Source organism: Cyanistes caeruleus, chromosome 17 (assembly GCF_971803275.1).
Source record: "Cyanistes caeruleus chromosome 17, bCyaCae1.hap1.1, whole genome shotgun sequence".
Classification (NCBI taxonomy): Eukaryota; Metazoa; Chordata; class Aves; order Passeriformes; family Paridae; genus Cyanistes; species Cyanistes caeruleus.
In genome coordinates, this window is record NC_141717.1 from 12,653,712 (window position 1) to 12,668,102 (window position 14,391).

At 45.8% G+C, this 14,391-nt stretch overlaps 1 protein-coding gene across 1 annotated transcript in view; it reads right to left on the reverse strand.

Moving 5' to 3' along the window:
• Positions 1-5,379, reverse strand: part of GNA12 (G protein subunit alpha 12) — a 41,144-nt gene extending 35,765 nt beyond the window's left edge. Inside the window, exon 1 of the mRNA XM_023936823.2 lies at positions 4,823-5,379. Within this exon, the coding sequence (XP_023792591.2) occupies positions 4,823-5,143 (321 nt within the window). The 5' untranslated portion in view covers positions 5,144-5,379. The remainder of the gene's footprint in view (positions 1-4,822) is intronic.
• Positions 5,380-14,391: the final 9,012 nt, after the last annotated feature.

Consider the following 14,391-nt stretch of genomic DNA (forward strand, 5'->3'; position numbering starts at 1 on the left):
ATCGACTGGAAATCAGTAAGAGATCCATTGATGAAATTAATCTGGAACAACAAGATCTACAAAACTCATTAGAGTTTTTTGTCTTTTCTACATAAACTAGTGAATAATATTTTTCTTAATAAATAAACTCAGAGCAAAGATAACCAGAATTAAAAATAATTCTAGTATAGAACTTTAGCACTTCTATATTAAATTTAAAGGAAAATATTCTACTTAACCACAGTTGCTATAATCTCCTTGTCATTCCTCTGAAAAGAAGCTGTTCCAGCAGAAAGGAGATTGACACTGTCCTGAGACCAGCTACTCAAACAACTGGGCCCAGCTCTGAAGCAACAGATGAAGTGTGACCATCATCACCTCCTAATGGGTTTCCAAACTCATTTGCATGTAAACCCAAGGAGGTGTGGAGTCAAAACAATTTAAAGAGTAACTGGGGTTTACCCGATGTATTCCACCTGAGTTTGCAGGGCACTGGAAGAAATATGCTTACATTATAAATGAGTAGTAACTTACAAGCGTAGCTCCCAAACAAATAGAATAATCTGTTTCCACATCCCAGAGTTTGTATCTGCACCTGGCTGAAACTTGAAAGTTGCAAAAGAGCTTTCTTGGTTTGCCTGTTGATGACAGGAGGTACAACCAACTTAATTCAGCCATTATAAATACAATTTTGGTACATTCAAGGTACATAGAGTCCTAGCAACAGTCCAGGTTTAGTACTAATTGTAGAAGTCTAAAGCTCTTAAAGCTGCCTTCAGCACAAACCACTTATTTTACTTTACTGCCACTCATATTCCTGCTATCAAGGAGAAATGCTCTCAGGTATCCCCTCGTGTATTGCAGCTGCACTCAAAAGTCCCAAAGGACCGTTCCTCAAAGATTTTACATGTTCAGAATATTCCTTGTTTTTTCCCCACTCAGAGCTCACAAATGAAATTACACATAATTTCCTGTGTAGTCCCTCCCTCTGCAATTCCAGGTTTTCAACTCCTTAGTCAATCATTACACTTCAGGCCACAAACATGAAAACACTCATGGATGTACTGAAACCTTGAGCTGGTCTTTCCATTCTCAACAGCAAAACTAACATAACCAAAAGAGCTCAACAGATTATACTTCAGGCTTTTAAAAGCTGAACTTTCTCTCTTCAGATTGAAATCTCCTAAACAAGCCGGTGCAAGTACTACTCTGGCACTTGTAGATTGCTGTAATTATTTTCTTATGCAACTAAACTGGGTTTTTTTAAGCAGCATGATATTCACATACTTGAAACAAGAAAACATTTAGACAAGGAATATCAGAGTTGTGACTTGTTGAGTGTCTGAGCTCTTTAACTTTTATCAAAGGAAGCAAATAGAGAAGCAAGGCCAACCCATCTGTTTTGGATGGAAGGTATCAAAAGATTCCTGTAGCTACAGTTGAAAAGCATCAAAATACTCTGTAATACCACCACACATTGCTTAGATTTGAAACTTAAGGTACATGAAAGTTTTCCAAGTTTCTCTTCATAGCCAGGAGTCACTTTAAAATTCAGGCCTCTGCAGCCAGACAGCTCTGTCCTGTGCACTTTCCTTTTCCAGGTGGGTGTGCTGAAGTCCTGAAGCCTGTGTACTCATACCAGAACATTAACACTACTGCTTTTCACTTCAATCATCAAAAAGTTCCAGAAAGTTACTTTGAAACTTAGCCTCGATTAACAAGCAAAACCCGAGTTAACCGATGACTATTTACCTTAAACCAAAGCAAAACTCCTGTATTTGAATACCATCCCACAAATGCCAGAAAAAGCTAGCAAGGCCCTGAACCATCACCTGTACTAAATGGAAAAGCAAATTCAGTATCATAGGTTTATTTTGCTTCAGCATTTTGTTTCTGACTGGGGTTTCCCCAAAATGGGAGATGAGAACCAGAGAAAACAGGCGAAGCAAAGAACTCAGCATTAACAAGATATCAGAGAAGCAAGGTGAAAACTCAAAATAAAGTGGAAGCTGACACCAATGTCAATTCATACTTAGCACTGTTATTTTCCAAGAAGTTTCACATTGTGTTCTCCAAAGCAGTTTCTTCGTTCTCCATAAGCTGTACAGTTGCCTAAACACTACTGCAATAAGCATTGCAGAAATATCCAGCTCTGTTACGAGAGTAGGAATGCTCCTCCTTCAGAGAGAAGTTTAGTCATGGCTGGAAAATGAAAATTGACCATTTAATCCCAGAGATTTACACTGCATTTCTAACTCAGATCTCACTGTTGCAGAAGCTTAGCAGGACCATTGTCTGACCACGCTGAGGACTGTGTGGAAAAATGGGCTAAGATTGCTGCAGCTGTACTTGACAATGTCACACAGATTTAAATGCTATGTGATAGGATCATTTCCACTTCACATTGTCCACATATAGTACTAAAAATTCATCTGAGATCTTTTACTGTCGGTTAAACACATGGTGATCTTGGCTTCATTAAGTCTTAGTGGGTGATCACTGAACTTCCTGAAAAAGTGAAAAGAACCTGTAGTCTAAACACTCTGTTATAGAAAGAGCAGCAATCACATGCACTTGACAATTTACAATGTCAAAGAAGCCAAATAGGTTTACTTAAAACACTGGATGTTTATCCCCAGAACAAAGTTTAATGCACGAGAGTATTACACAAATATCCTGAAATAAAAGCACTGACTGTTTTGAAAGCCGTTATTCTGTCTTGGTATTTGATTTCTTCCTGATGGTTATAACAGAATATCAAGGTGTTACCAGGTTTCTCTCAGATGAGCAAAATGCAAACATCTACTGCATTCCCACCAGAAAACTTTTCTAGCTCTCTTTGTTTGTTCTTCCTCTTTCTGCCCACTTTTTATGTAGTGACTATTCCCAAGCCATTCCCCAAAAACTTATGGGGGGAGTGTAAGTTGTATTCTTGTATGCATGAGCCACCTGTGTTATGTGGAGAAGGAAGGGAAGGAAGAGTCTGACACGTACCTAAAGGAGAACCCTAACCTAACACTCCCAAATCACCACCTGCAAGGCCAAAAGGGCAATCAATCTGCTGAACCATATTAACCCACTTTAAAGCTATTTCCAAATTTTATTTTCAGGATTTGAAGAGTTTAAAAGGTTCAACTGACATAGTCCAAGAAGTGCTGTTAACTATCAGAACACCTGACTGCTATCTTGAGGACCAGGATTCTACTTTGAGTTCAGCAAATCTACCCAGAGCCATCCAGCAAACAGGTGTTGCAAGTGTGTGACTTTGCTTCCCCTACTATAAGGGGAGAAACACTTTCCTTTCCAAAGCACACCAAGTTCTACTGTTGAAAGTTCTACACCTTCTGCATACATAAAATATTACATTATTTTACCATCACTGCTACTGCTTAGACAACTTAAAGAGGAAGGAGTCTCAGATTTTTCCATTTTCACAAACTGCTTCCCTAAAAGCTTCTGCTACTTCTTGAAATTAGCAGTTAAAAAAATAAATCACTGACCACAATAAGCATTTAGAGCTAAAATAAGACTCCTTATTTCTAGGCATATAGATTTAAAAAATTATAACACACTCTTTGCTCACATAACTACAATCAGAGAGAAGTTTCTGAATTTCAACTTTCTTGCAGTTAATGGGCTCTAGCCTGAAAATGGACAAAAAAAAAAAGGAAAAGAATAATAGACAATTTTCCTGTTCATTAACAGGAGTGAAAGCCCTTCATGGAATAGCAGCATTCTTAAAAACAAGAGTCATTGTATGTGTGCACTTATTAAGTGCACATAAAGCTTCTATTTAAATACAAATCTCAAAATTCAAAAGTAACTCGTTATCTTTAACTTGCACAGTTCCCTTTAACTTTCTATGAAATCTCACAGAGCCTCACAAATCCATGCCCACAAAAGAATGGAGACAGTCCTACAGAAAAATATAGGCAGGAAAGGAGCACTTCTTTTAGGGAAAGATTATGAAGATGAAGAGAGAAACACTCCTGAGTGAGCTTTTTATGTATCTTCAGGTATTTTCTGAAATGTGATCACTTCCACCTTCACACGGCATCCACGCTTGTATCCCTGAAAGGAACAGTATTTGTCAAGGCTGGTTTTCCCTAGTTAGGGAAATATTGTTCTGTAGACCAAAGGCTCTACCAGGAGCTTTTAGTCTCCAGTCAATAGAGAAACACGTTGCCAGCACAATAAAACCTGCACACACACTGAAGTAAAACTTTTCTGCAGAGGTACCAAACCAAAGTGATTTCCATTTCAGCTCCAGGTTTGTTGAGACCCCCCCCACTGCCCAACTCTGCGGGCCTACACTGCCCCGTTCCTGAGGATACACCCAGTAACAACCACTTGCAGCCGTAACATCTGAACGAGAACCCCTTTCTTGCCCCACCTCGAGGTGCACAGAACGGGGATACTTTGCAAAAGCAGATAAAATCCTCGTCATTTCTTCAAATCTTGAAGTTTCTCCAATTCCGACTTCGAGGATGCTCTCATAATGTTTTTCCCAGAAGGCAGGCCACACCTATATCCTCTTCCCTCTGCGTTTCCACACAACTTTTCTCAATCCCCTCTGCAGGAAAATTTCCTTTGAGCCTTTTTCACGGAAGCCTTCAGCCGGAACCGACATTCCCGGGCCCCCCGCAGCACAAAGGTCCCGGCCCTCCCGAACACCTGCACCGAGACCCCTTCCCGGGAGGAGGGAGCGCCGGGAGCCGCGGCGGGGCTCGCCCCGGCCCAGCTCTCCCGTTCTTTTCCGACGGCGACTCCGGGCACGGCCCAAGCTCCCGGCGCTGCGGGATGTGCCGGCGCCGGCCTCCAGCCCCCCTCCGCCGCCCCTCACCTTGAGGATGTTCTCGTAGATGGTGGCCCGGAACTCCAGCAGCGCCTTCTGGTCGAACTCGCGGCCGTGGATGATCCGCATCTGCTTGAGGAAGGTGGACTTGCCGCTCTCGCCGGCGCCCAGCAGCAGGATCTTGACGAGGCGGCGCACGGCGCGCCGCTCCCGGGCCAGCATCGCGTCGATCTCCCGGCTGCGCCGCCGCGCCTCCCGCTCGGCATCGCGGCTCCGCTCCTTGCCGTCCCTCCGCGGCTGCTCCCCGGCGCGGCCCGCGGCCTCGGCCGGCAGCAGGCAGCGGCTCAGGGTGCGCACCACGCCGGACATGGCGGCGGCGGCCCGGCCGGAGCGCTCACAACGCCGCCGCCGAGACCCCGAGCTCCGCCAGCATCGGGCGGAGGCCGCCGAGACGCTGCGACCGGGAGGAGGAGCAGCCGCAGCCGGGGGCTACGGGCCGGGACCGCCCATTCCTCTCTCCGGCTCGGCGGAGGGAGGGAGCGGCCGGCCGGGGGAGGGGTGGGGGCGGCGGGGCGCGGCCCGCAGGCCCTGCCCGAGGAGAGGGCGCGGCCGCTCCGAGGGGGCTGCGCGGGGCCGGGACGGCGGGAGGCGCCCGGAACCCTCGGCGCGGGGTCGCGGCGGTGCCGCGGCGGGGCGGGGGACACGCGGCCCCGGCCCCTTACACAGCGGGCGCCGCCGCCCGCGCGGGGAGCAGCCCGCGCCGCTCTCATTGGGCGACAGCGCTGTCGCTCAATGAACTCGTTCTCCAATTGGAGGAGCCAATGTGCGGGGCGGAGCCAAGCGGGGACGCGGCTCAGGGCAGGCAGGGGGGCGGGGACAGAGGCGCGAGCACCAATCAGCAGGGGGAGGGCGTGGCCTCGATGCCGAGGGAGAGGCGGAAGGAGCGGGCGGGAACACCCCCCGCTGCGTGACGTCACGCAGTGCACCGTGATGGTGGCGTGACGTCACGGCGCGTTCTGAATGACGTCAGAAGAGCCCTTGGGGTCCCGAGCCGGCGGTACCGGGGGCGGTGTTTGTAACGTGTGGGTCAGAACCCGGTGAGGTTTGTTCTCACCAGAGAGATCCAGCGGCCAGCTCATGCAGTGGCGTAAAGAAATGTGTCATCGCTGACGTCATCAAGGAACACACGTCCATAGCACTGCAGCACGCGTAGATCCTTACTCAGCCATTGTACACTGCGCAGAGATTTGTCTCCACAGACCCAGCTGCCCTCAGGAGCTGGTCCTGAGTGGATCTGGCCTCTCCTCTGACCAAAACCCAATGCCCAGGGTGAACCCACTCCTGTGGGGCACTTCAGTCCCTGGTGACATCGCTGTAATTCCTTGCAAACACGCTAGAGTAATCCAGTGCCACGCTGATGGCGAGGTGGGGATTAAAGTATCAAAGTACACGTTTGAAAGAAAATCCCCCTTGGTCTCGTGATTAGGTGCTGGAGGGAAAAAACCAATTTGGGAAGCAGCTGGTGTGTGATCACCGAGCAGTGGCTGGGATCCCAGACCTTCTGGCTGCAGATTGAAATCATAAAAGACAGGCACATGTACTCAGCTCTATGAGATTATTTGTCCTTTCTGCATTATTTCTGTCTGTGCTTCCAATTATTTATGCCATAAAAATCTATTCCAGTTTTAATTTCACATTATTTATTCTCCCCAGGCCTGTTCCAAACATGGGGTGACACAAGTATAGAGAGCTGAGGGAAACTACTAGAATGACTGGAATTTCATAGAATATTAAGGATGCTAAGAATTCCAGGCTGATTTGGGTTAGAAAGGATCTTAAAGCTCATCTCATTTCACTCCCTGCCATGGGCAGAGACACCTTCCACTATCCCAGGCTCCTCCAAGCCCTGTCCAACCTGGTCTTGAACACTTCCACAGTTTCTTTGGGCAGCTTGTGCCAGGGCCTCAGCACCCTCACAGGGAACAATTTCTTGACAAATAATATTCAATTTAACTCTACCTCTCTTCAGCTTAAGGCCATTCCCTCTTGTCCTGTCACCACCCTGTCAAAAGTTCCTCTCCATCCTCCTTGTAGGCATTGAGACATCTCGAAAGGTCAAGGAGTCACAGAGGTAAACAACAACAACAACAAATTAAAGAAAACCTTTCATGGAAGTGAGAATCCTTTGTGAGAATTAATCCCACTGAGATGCTGTTGTCAACTCTTCCACAAAGAGAAAATGTTTTTCTCCCTGTCAAGAAGAGGCATTTCAAAACACATTTAAATACTGGAGATTTCAGGAGACCAGCACAAAACTCTTAGTCCTCAGCCATTCATCCAGAAGCTTTCTTGAACAGTTTCCCTTCCATGGTTTTACCCTTCGATTGTAGTTTGTGACTCGGGAGCGGCTCATTCCACCCATAAATGCTGCTGTAGTTCAGGAGTTTCCCACTGGATGTCATGATTGCCCCACCAGAACCCAGTCACACCGGTGGGATGGAGACAAACAACCCAACCCCGAACCCCCATTCTCTGATCTTCTCAACAGCTGAGCACTCAGGACTCCCGCTGGAATCCACAGATGTTAAACTGCCTGGAAATCAGGCCTGTGGAACTGTGGAGTGCCCAGATTGGCGCTTTCTGATTAGCTCGGTTTCTCCTGCCCCTCTGGCTTTGTCTGTGTCCTACTTGAGGTCCTCTTCAGACTTCTGAGGTGCTGAGGGGTTTTGGCAGAGAGTTTGGTAACTATGCAGTCCCACTCCAGTGACAGACCTTCTTCATCTGGGAGAGAGAAATTGTGCTACACAATAAACTAATCAAATCTGTTGCCAGACATCCTTAGTTCTCCATGCATTCATCCATGAAAGCAGCTTTCAACAGCTCCCACCTAATTGTCAAAAGGAGCAGGTCCAGCCCTCCCTCCCTCCACCCCCTGCAGCACTGTGGTTCCTCTTGGAATCACTGGGAAGCTGCTCCTGGAGCAGCACAGAGCAGAATTCTGTTTGCTCCTGTGGTTCTGCAGGGCTGGGGCTGTGCCCAGGGCTAGGCAGAGCTCACAACCACACATGATAACCCCTATTGATGGTCCTGCAGAGGCTTTGTCATGAGGTAAGCAGGAGGTGAAAGTGTCCCTGATGAGAGACAGGTTTGTTCGGAGCTTCAGAGAATTCCCTTTCCCCTTTTCCTTACTGTCTGTCCAGCTCCATGCTTCAGGATTTCCGGTTCATCTCCCTTCTTAGGGGCTTAGTCTGAAATTAAAACAACTTATATTGAGACAAAATAAAATATAGCAGTATCAATTACTTCCTTTTTCTATTCTTTTACCTTCTTAGTTTTCCTTAATTTTACTTTTCCCCCCCTATTTCTATTGTTTTCCCCTTTCCCATCTCTGTTTCCTCCTATAACTCCTGTTCTCTTTCTGCTGATTGTGCAGCTACTTCTATTCCTTCTTCTTTAACCTCCCTTAGAGAGAGGGAAAGGGCGAGAAGATGGAAGAGAAAACTGGAGGGTAGAAGGAAAGGGCCAATGAGGGAAACATTTCCATTCCCCTCCTTGGCTACAAAGCAACTGAATTATGAGCAGGAAGATGGAGAGCTCTCAAGGGAAAGGCTGGGGAATAAACTTTTGGGGCTCTGGCCTTGAAAACATGTTCAGATGAAAGCTGGAAAGGTGTCTGGCAGCTGGAGGAGGCAGTGGGCTGCTTGTGCATGAAGACCTGACTGCATTTGGGAGAGACAGCAGGAGGCCCAGTGGGAAGGAGCTGCTGCCACTGGAGATGAGGGTGCAGCTGATGGACCCTGGATTAAAAACTGGCTGTTTGCCCACACCTGGGCCATGGCTGCTGTTTCCCTGAGCCCCACCAGACACCAGCACTGCCACAAAGAGCATTTTGCTCAGTGAAACTGAGAAGTACATAAGCCACAAGGAGGATTTGCTCCTGCTGCAGTAGTAGCACCTTGCAGCAATGCAGGAGCTATTGCAAATGCAATCAAAACTCCAGAGTTTAGGCACAAAACTGAAGATCTTAACAGGACAGCATGGGAAAGTGTGTGGTGATGAAATCACCCAAAATGGTAAATCACTCAGCCTGTGCTGGAGTCAGAATATTGAACTGTAGCTCCCACAGGGCAGGTGCACTCCTGCCTTAGCCTGGGTGATTTGAAGATGTCTGGGCCCTTGAATTGCTCATTGTGCATTCAGGCAGCAAAGGCTGTAGTTCTGAAGAGCATTTATGATCTAAACTCCTTTTTCTGCTTCTCTGTTGAGACTGTGACTCTCTTTGCCTGAGGAGGTGCTGGAGTTTATGTGCACTTCAAGCCTTACCTAAGCTGGTAGTTTTGTCGTGTTAAAAGTGCCATGTTCTGCTTATTGCATTCTCGAGGTTTTATATGGCTTTTTCAATGGCCTTCTCTCTGCACACTCCCCATGGCAGAATGAAAAAGTGCAGAGAGGCAAGGGGAATAACATTCTCCTGCACAGGAATGAACAAGAGCAGTTCAAACAGATCAACCATTTTCTAGCAACATCATTAAGTATATGGGAACCTTCTGGTACTGAAGTATTAGTTTTTTTACTGTAGGTATTGAGCCCTTGGCTGGTTGTTATCTGCAAGACTTTATGATCCCTATTCTATTGTCTTTCTGAGATATCCCAGTTTTTTGAAGTAGTTGCAGTCTTAACACTTGTGAAGCCAAAGAAAACTGAAGTAGTTTGGCATCCACTTATTAGTGAATTTGTGTCTCAGTATTTGTCTTGACCCTTTTAATGCCACTGGAAGGGCTGAGGGAATGGGTTTGTTCAGCCTTGAGAAAAGGTTGAGGGGAAACCTTATCACCATGTTCCAGTATTTAAAGGATGGCAGCAAAGAAAGTGGAGACTCCCTCTTTACCAGGAGTCACATGGGAAGGGCAGGGGGAATGGGTACAAGTTATTATTGGGGAGATTTTGACTGGACACAAGAGGAAAATTCTTCACAATGAGAACAACCTGTCATTGGAATAATCTCCCCAGAGAAGTGGTGCATTCTCCAATATTGGACACTTTTAAGGTTCAGCTGGACAGGGTGCTGGACATCTTGTCTAGACCAGTCTTTTGCCAAGAAAGGCTGGACCAGATGATCCTTGAGATCCCTTCCAGCTGGGGAGGAACTCTATGATTTCAGTGTATTCTGATTTTTAATTATATTTTCTTTCCTGTTTGATAGCTCTGTGAATACAGAGGCTCCAGCACCTTTGGTTCATACTGCTTGTGAGTTCTCTTGCAGTGGATTCTCTTGCAGTGGCCCAGCCTAGCTGCCACCAAGCAGTCAAAACACCAAATTATGTCAAAGCAATTACTCCTGCTTCACTTATTAAATTGGCAGCCACTATTTTTTCTTTTCTGTGTGGTATTTTCATCTTCTGTCCCACAGAAGACACATTACTCATATACATAAAATATGTGAGTCGTGACACGTCATGGAGTTAGTTTTCACTATTTTCAGACTGCTTGACAGCAGCCTGTTCTCCTTCATTAAACACCAGCCAGCGAGTGGATTAGTTTACTTTCAAAACACAAAACCTCATATTAATCCACAAACAATTAATTATTGAGAAAAGACAAGGATATTTTGAACCCAGCCTGTGACTTTCCTACTTATTTCATTCAACAAGGCATGATCTGTGTAATTCCAGGCATGTCCTGCCAAGCATCCTGCAGTTCTTAGCAAAGATTGGATATTAGGAAAAAATCCTTTCCTGTGAGACCATGGCACAGGTTTCCCAGAGAAGCTTTGGCTTCCCCAGCCCTGGAAATGTTCCAGACCAGGTTGGACAGAGTTTGGAGCAACCTGGGATAGTGGAAGGTGTCCCTGCCATGGCAGGGGTTTGGAACTTTATGGTCTTTAAGGTTCCTTCCAACCCAAACCATTCTGGGATTCTGTGAAGTTACTGTGACTACGCCCCAGGATGATGAAGAAAGATCAGAAATTGAGGTTCTTCTCCAAGGTGTTTCCTCACAGGGCACAGAACCTGGGGCTGTGGGACCTGAGTGGAGCTTTCTCAAGTTCTGAGTTTGAAATCTGGGGACACATTGCTGCAGCAAAAGGGACAGAACAGGCTCGTGCTGGCTCAAGTGCTGTTGGGCTACAGAAAAACTTGGCATTGCAAAAACAACTTAAAAGCAGACCTAAGTCCTGATAGCATTTGGACCTCTGATTTTGAGTACAAAAGGCTACAGCAATAAGTAGCTTTGTCAGTTTAGGTGCATTTTGTTTAGTCATCTACATCAAAAGTCATCTGAAAACAAGATGAGTGACATTAAGAGGGGAAAAAAAGGGCACAAATCTATAAATTGCACAAATAAAACCAAAGCCCTGGGAGAAGAACCTCATACATTTGCTGCCAAGCTATGTCCATTTTTTCTGCATTGTTTATAAAATGACTTTTCATCTGGTGATGCAGAGCCAAATATCTCCATGGGTAGCATGTATCTCCCCAAACTCGTCAGAAATTAGCAAGCCTTAATAAAATTTATGCATGGCTTGCTATTGCAGTTTCACATCTAAAGGGAAAACAGATGTTCTCTTTAGTTATTCTCTTCATGTCCAAAGTAAAGCTGTTGGTTACAGTTTGTTTTTAAAAAGGCTGGTTCTGAAAAGGTTACAAATGATGCAATTTTTGCAATCCTACTCCAAGGCTCTCTGTGAACCTGAATTGCTGAGGTGACACTTGCAGATGCCTGTCAGCCACTTACCAGCCTCATATTTCTTAACACCTCCACTTTAGGATGAATAAATGGAACAGAGTTCCCAGTATTTGCCTGAGATCCCTGGCAGGGTGGCGGGCCAGGCTCCGAGCCCCTTGGCTGAGTCCATGGTGAGGCTCCTCAGCCTGGGTTGGTTTCAGAGGTGAGGCAGAAGGGATGGATGATGCATCTAAAAGGTGTCATTAGACATGTCACTGAATGGGTCTCTCAAGGCTTCAGCAAGAAGAGGGAAGCCTTGATTCTTCGCCTCTTTCACCTGGCTCCCTTCACTGAGCACATGTACATGCTGCCCACAGCATTCCCCACTCACACTGCAGATGGGAAATCGTTGCTCTCTCCATTTTTACACAGATATTTCCAAGATGTGCAAAAAATGTTGGCAGTTACAGTGAGTTTTTGCCATCTGAAAGGGTTTGCCCCTGCAAACATGGATACATGCATGCACATATATCTGAAATTCATATTTTACTTTGCAGATGTGTGTCAAACACAGAGCCTTTCAAAATGATAATATTTGTTTGTTTCTACAACATATTTATTCACTGCTCCCTGAAGGAAGGATCCCAAGTCTTCTTAATTCCTTTGCAGCTACCAAGTGGACATTGGTATAAAAAGCTGCTCCCTATCCACAAAAAAATGTCCCAAAAGAACAGCAAATGCAATAGATTGTAGACATTGGTTTAATACCCTTTCGAAGTGTTTATTCAGACAATCCTTTTTAGCCTGTGAATATTCATGGTCTCACAATTAATATGAAAGATAAACACTCACACCACACCTAAATGCGACGACCAGCTAATTTAGGAATTATTGCTCTCCCAAAAATGGAGAAGGAAAAGGCTCTGTCACTTAAAGAAACGATAGCAAATGATGCAAAACCCAGGTGGCAGGAATGCAGAGAAGAGCTGGCAGGAGCTAACCAGATGAGTGATCAGCATTTTATTCAGACAGTGTTTCAGCGTCCACCCAGAGGAGATTAAGTATCCTGTCCTCTCAGTGCAGAGAAGGAGAAATAAATCAGGTTTTACCACAAGTAGGGTGGCAGGGAGTTAATTAGGAATGGAAAAAATATATTTCAGTTTGAAAAGGAATAAAAAAATGGAGAAACGAAGGAACTAAAATACACTGCAAACATGTTGGAACCCACCTGGGAGGCTGACTGAGAATCCTGCCCGGGGATCTGCAGCCACAGGGGACTGACACAACAGGTGATGCTGACAGCTCTCTGAAAGCTGCAGTCCAGCAGCCAAATGCTGCTCCTCTGAGTTGTTATATGAAAGCAGACATTTCCCATAGCCTGTCTCATGTCAGAGTCCTTCCAACCACAAAGCGCATAAAAATGGCAAGGTTGCATAAAGAAATAAAAGAACCTTCGTTTTCTTCTTAACGTAGTTTTTAAAAACCACAACCCTCGTTAAAGTCAACGGGAATTTGCTCCACATCTCTTCTAATTTGCCTCCCAGGATTTGTGCAAAACTAGAAGATGACAGATTCTGCTATTAGAACAAGCAAAACTACAGCAGAAAATTAGCAGAAGCCACAAGCAGCAGAACAGTGGTGAAACCTCCTTATTGCCCCGTGTTCAGTGATTTCCATTAATGATTTAACAGCAAAGGTCAATTAAATGAGTGGTAGATACTGATACCCGCTGGCTGTGGCTCTGCTCTGTGCTGTCAGAGCACATGGACACAGATGTGCTAAAGCAGGAGAAGCTTCCAAAGGCAATGCACCATTTCACCCCTGGCCTGTTCTGAGGTTGGATGTGCCTGGGGCATTTCCTCTGCTCCTAACAAGGATCAGTTCCAAACTAAGGCTGCCAGTCCCTTTCTGCCAGCTGAAGGACAGTGTTTCCAGGAGGGGTAAAGGCTTCTTTATCCCTCTGGGATTAAACCCTGGGTACAAGGGGGTTTGGGGGCACATTGCATTGCAGGAGGCAAGGTCCTGGCTGTCAGCTGAGGGGTGGCACTCACCTCTGTGGAAAATGGCACAGGGCCTGCTCCCTGCCATTCCAGAGCCCTTCTTGCCAGGATTGCCGTGGGCTGCAGGTCACTGCTCAAGAGGAAAGGCTTGGATGTGAATGAATGCATGAACATGGCTTCTGGCTGAAATATTTAATCAATGTGGAAGTGACTTTGTGCCGCCAGTGAATATCAACATTCCTCATTCTGGGTAAAAGCTGGGAGTCACATTCCAACAATATATTCAGAAAGCATCAATATATTCAGATTGCATCCGCTGATGCGGGAGCACAGGCTGTGGTCAATCACCATCCCGGTAATTTAGGAGAGTGCAGAAGAAGGAGTGCTGGCTTTTGAGTGTCTCCATGTTTGTTATTTATACACCATGTCATCTGGAGCTGGTTGTTTGCTTGTAGCTTTGGGCTGACAGTTCCCTGATTCCAAAGGCAATTCAGCCCCTGACATAAAGCAGAGGAACAATGCAGAGTTCCTGTAAAACAACAGTGCTCCCCCCACTGCTGTCACAATGCAGGGATTAGATGCAGAATAATGCAGTCCCTGATCAAACCTGCAGCTGTAATTCAACCTCTGGACAGTGCTGATGCTATAAATTTGGGAAGAAAGTGCAGCTCAAGCGATTTGTGAACACAAGCTGATGAGTCCAATTGAATTACAGTTGTGGGAGCAGCCGGGATCCCCCTGCACCGAATCATTACTAATGAGAGCCAGAGAGTGATTACTTACAACTTTAATGAAATTGAATTTTAATTTATACCGTTGGCTAGAAGAAGGAAGAAACATACACTGAATATTTGGGTGTGACAGGGCAAAAGTACAAACAGAAACCCAAAATACATGGATGGACAATCCATTCTCCTGGAAGAGAGAAGATAAAATTTTATCTTGAAAAATAAA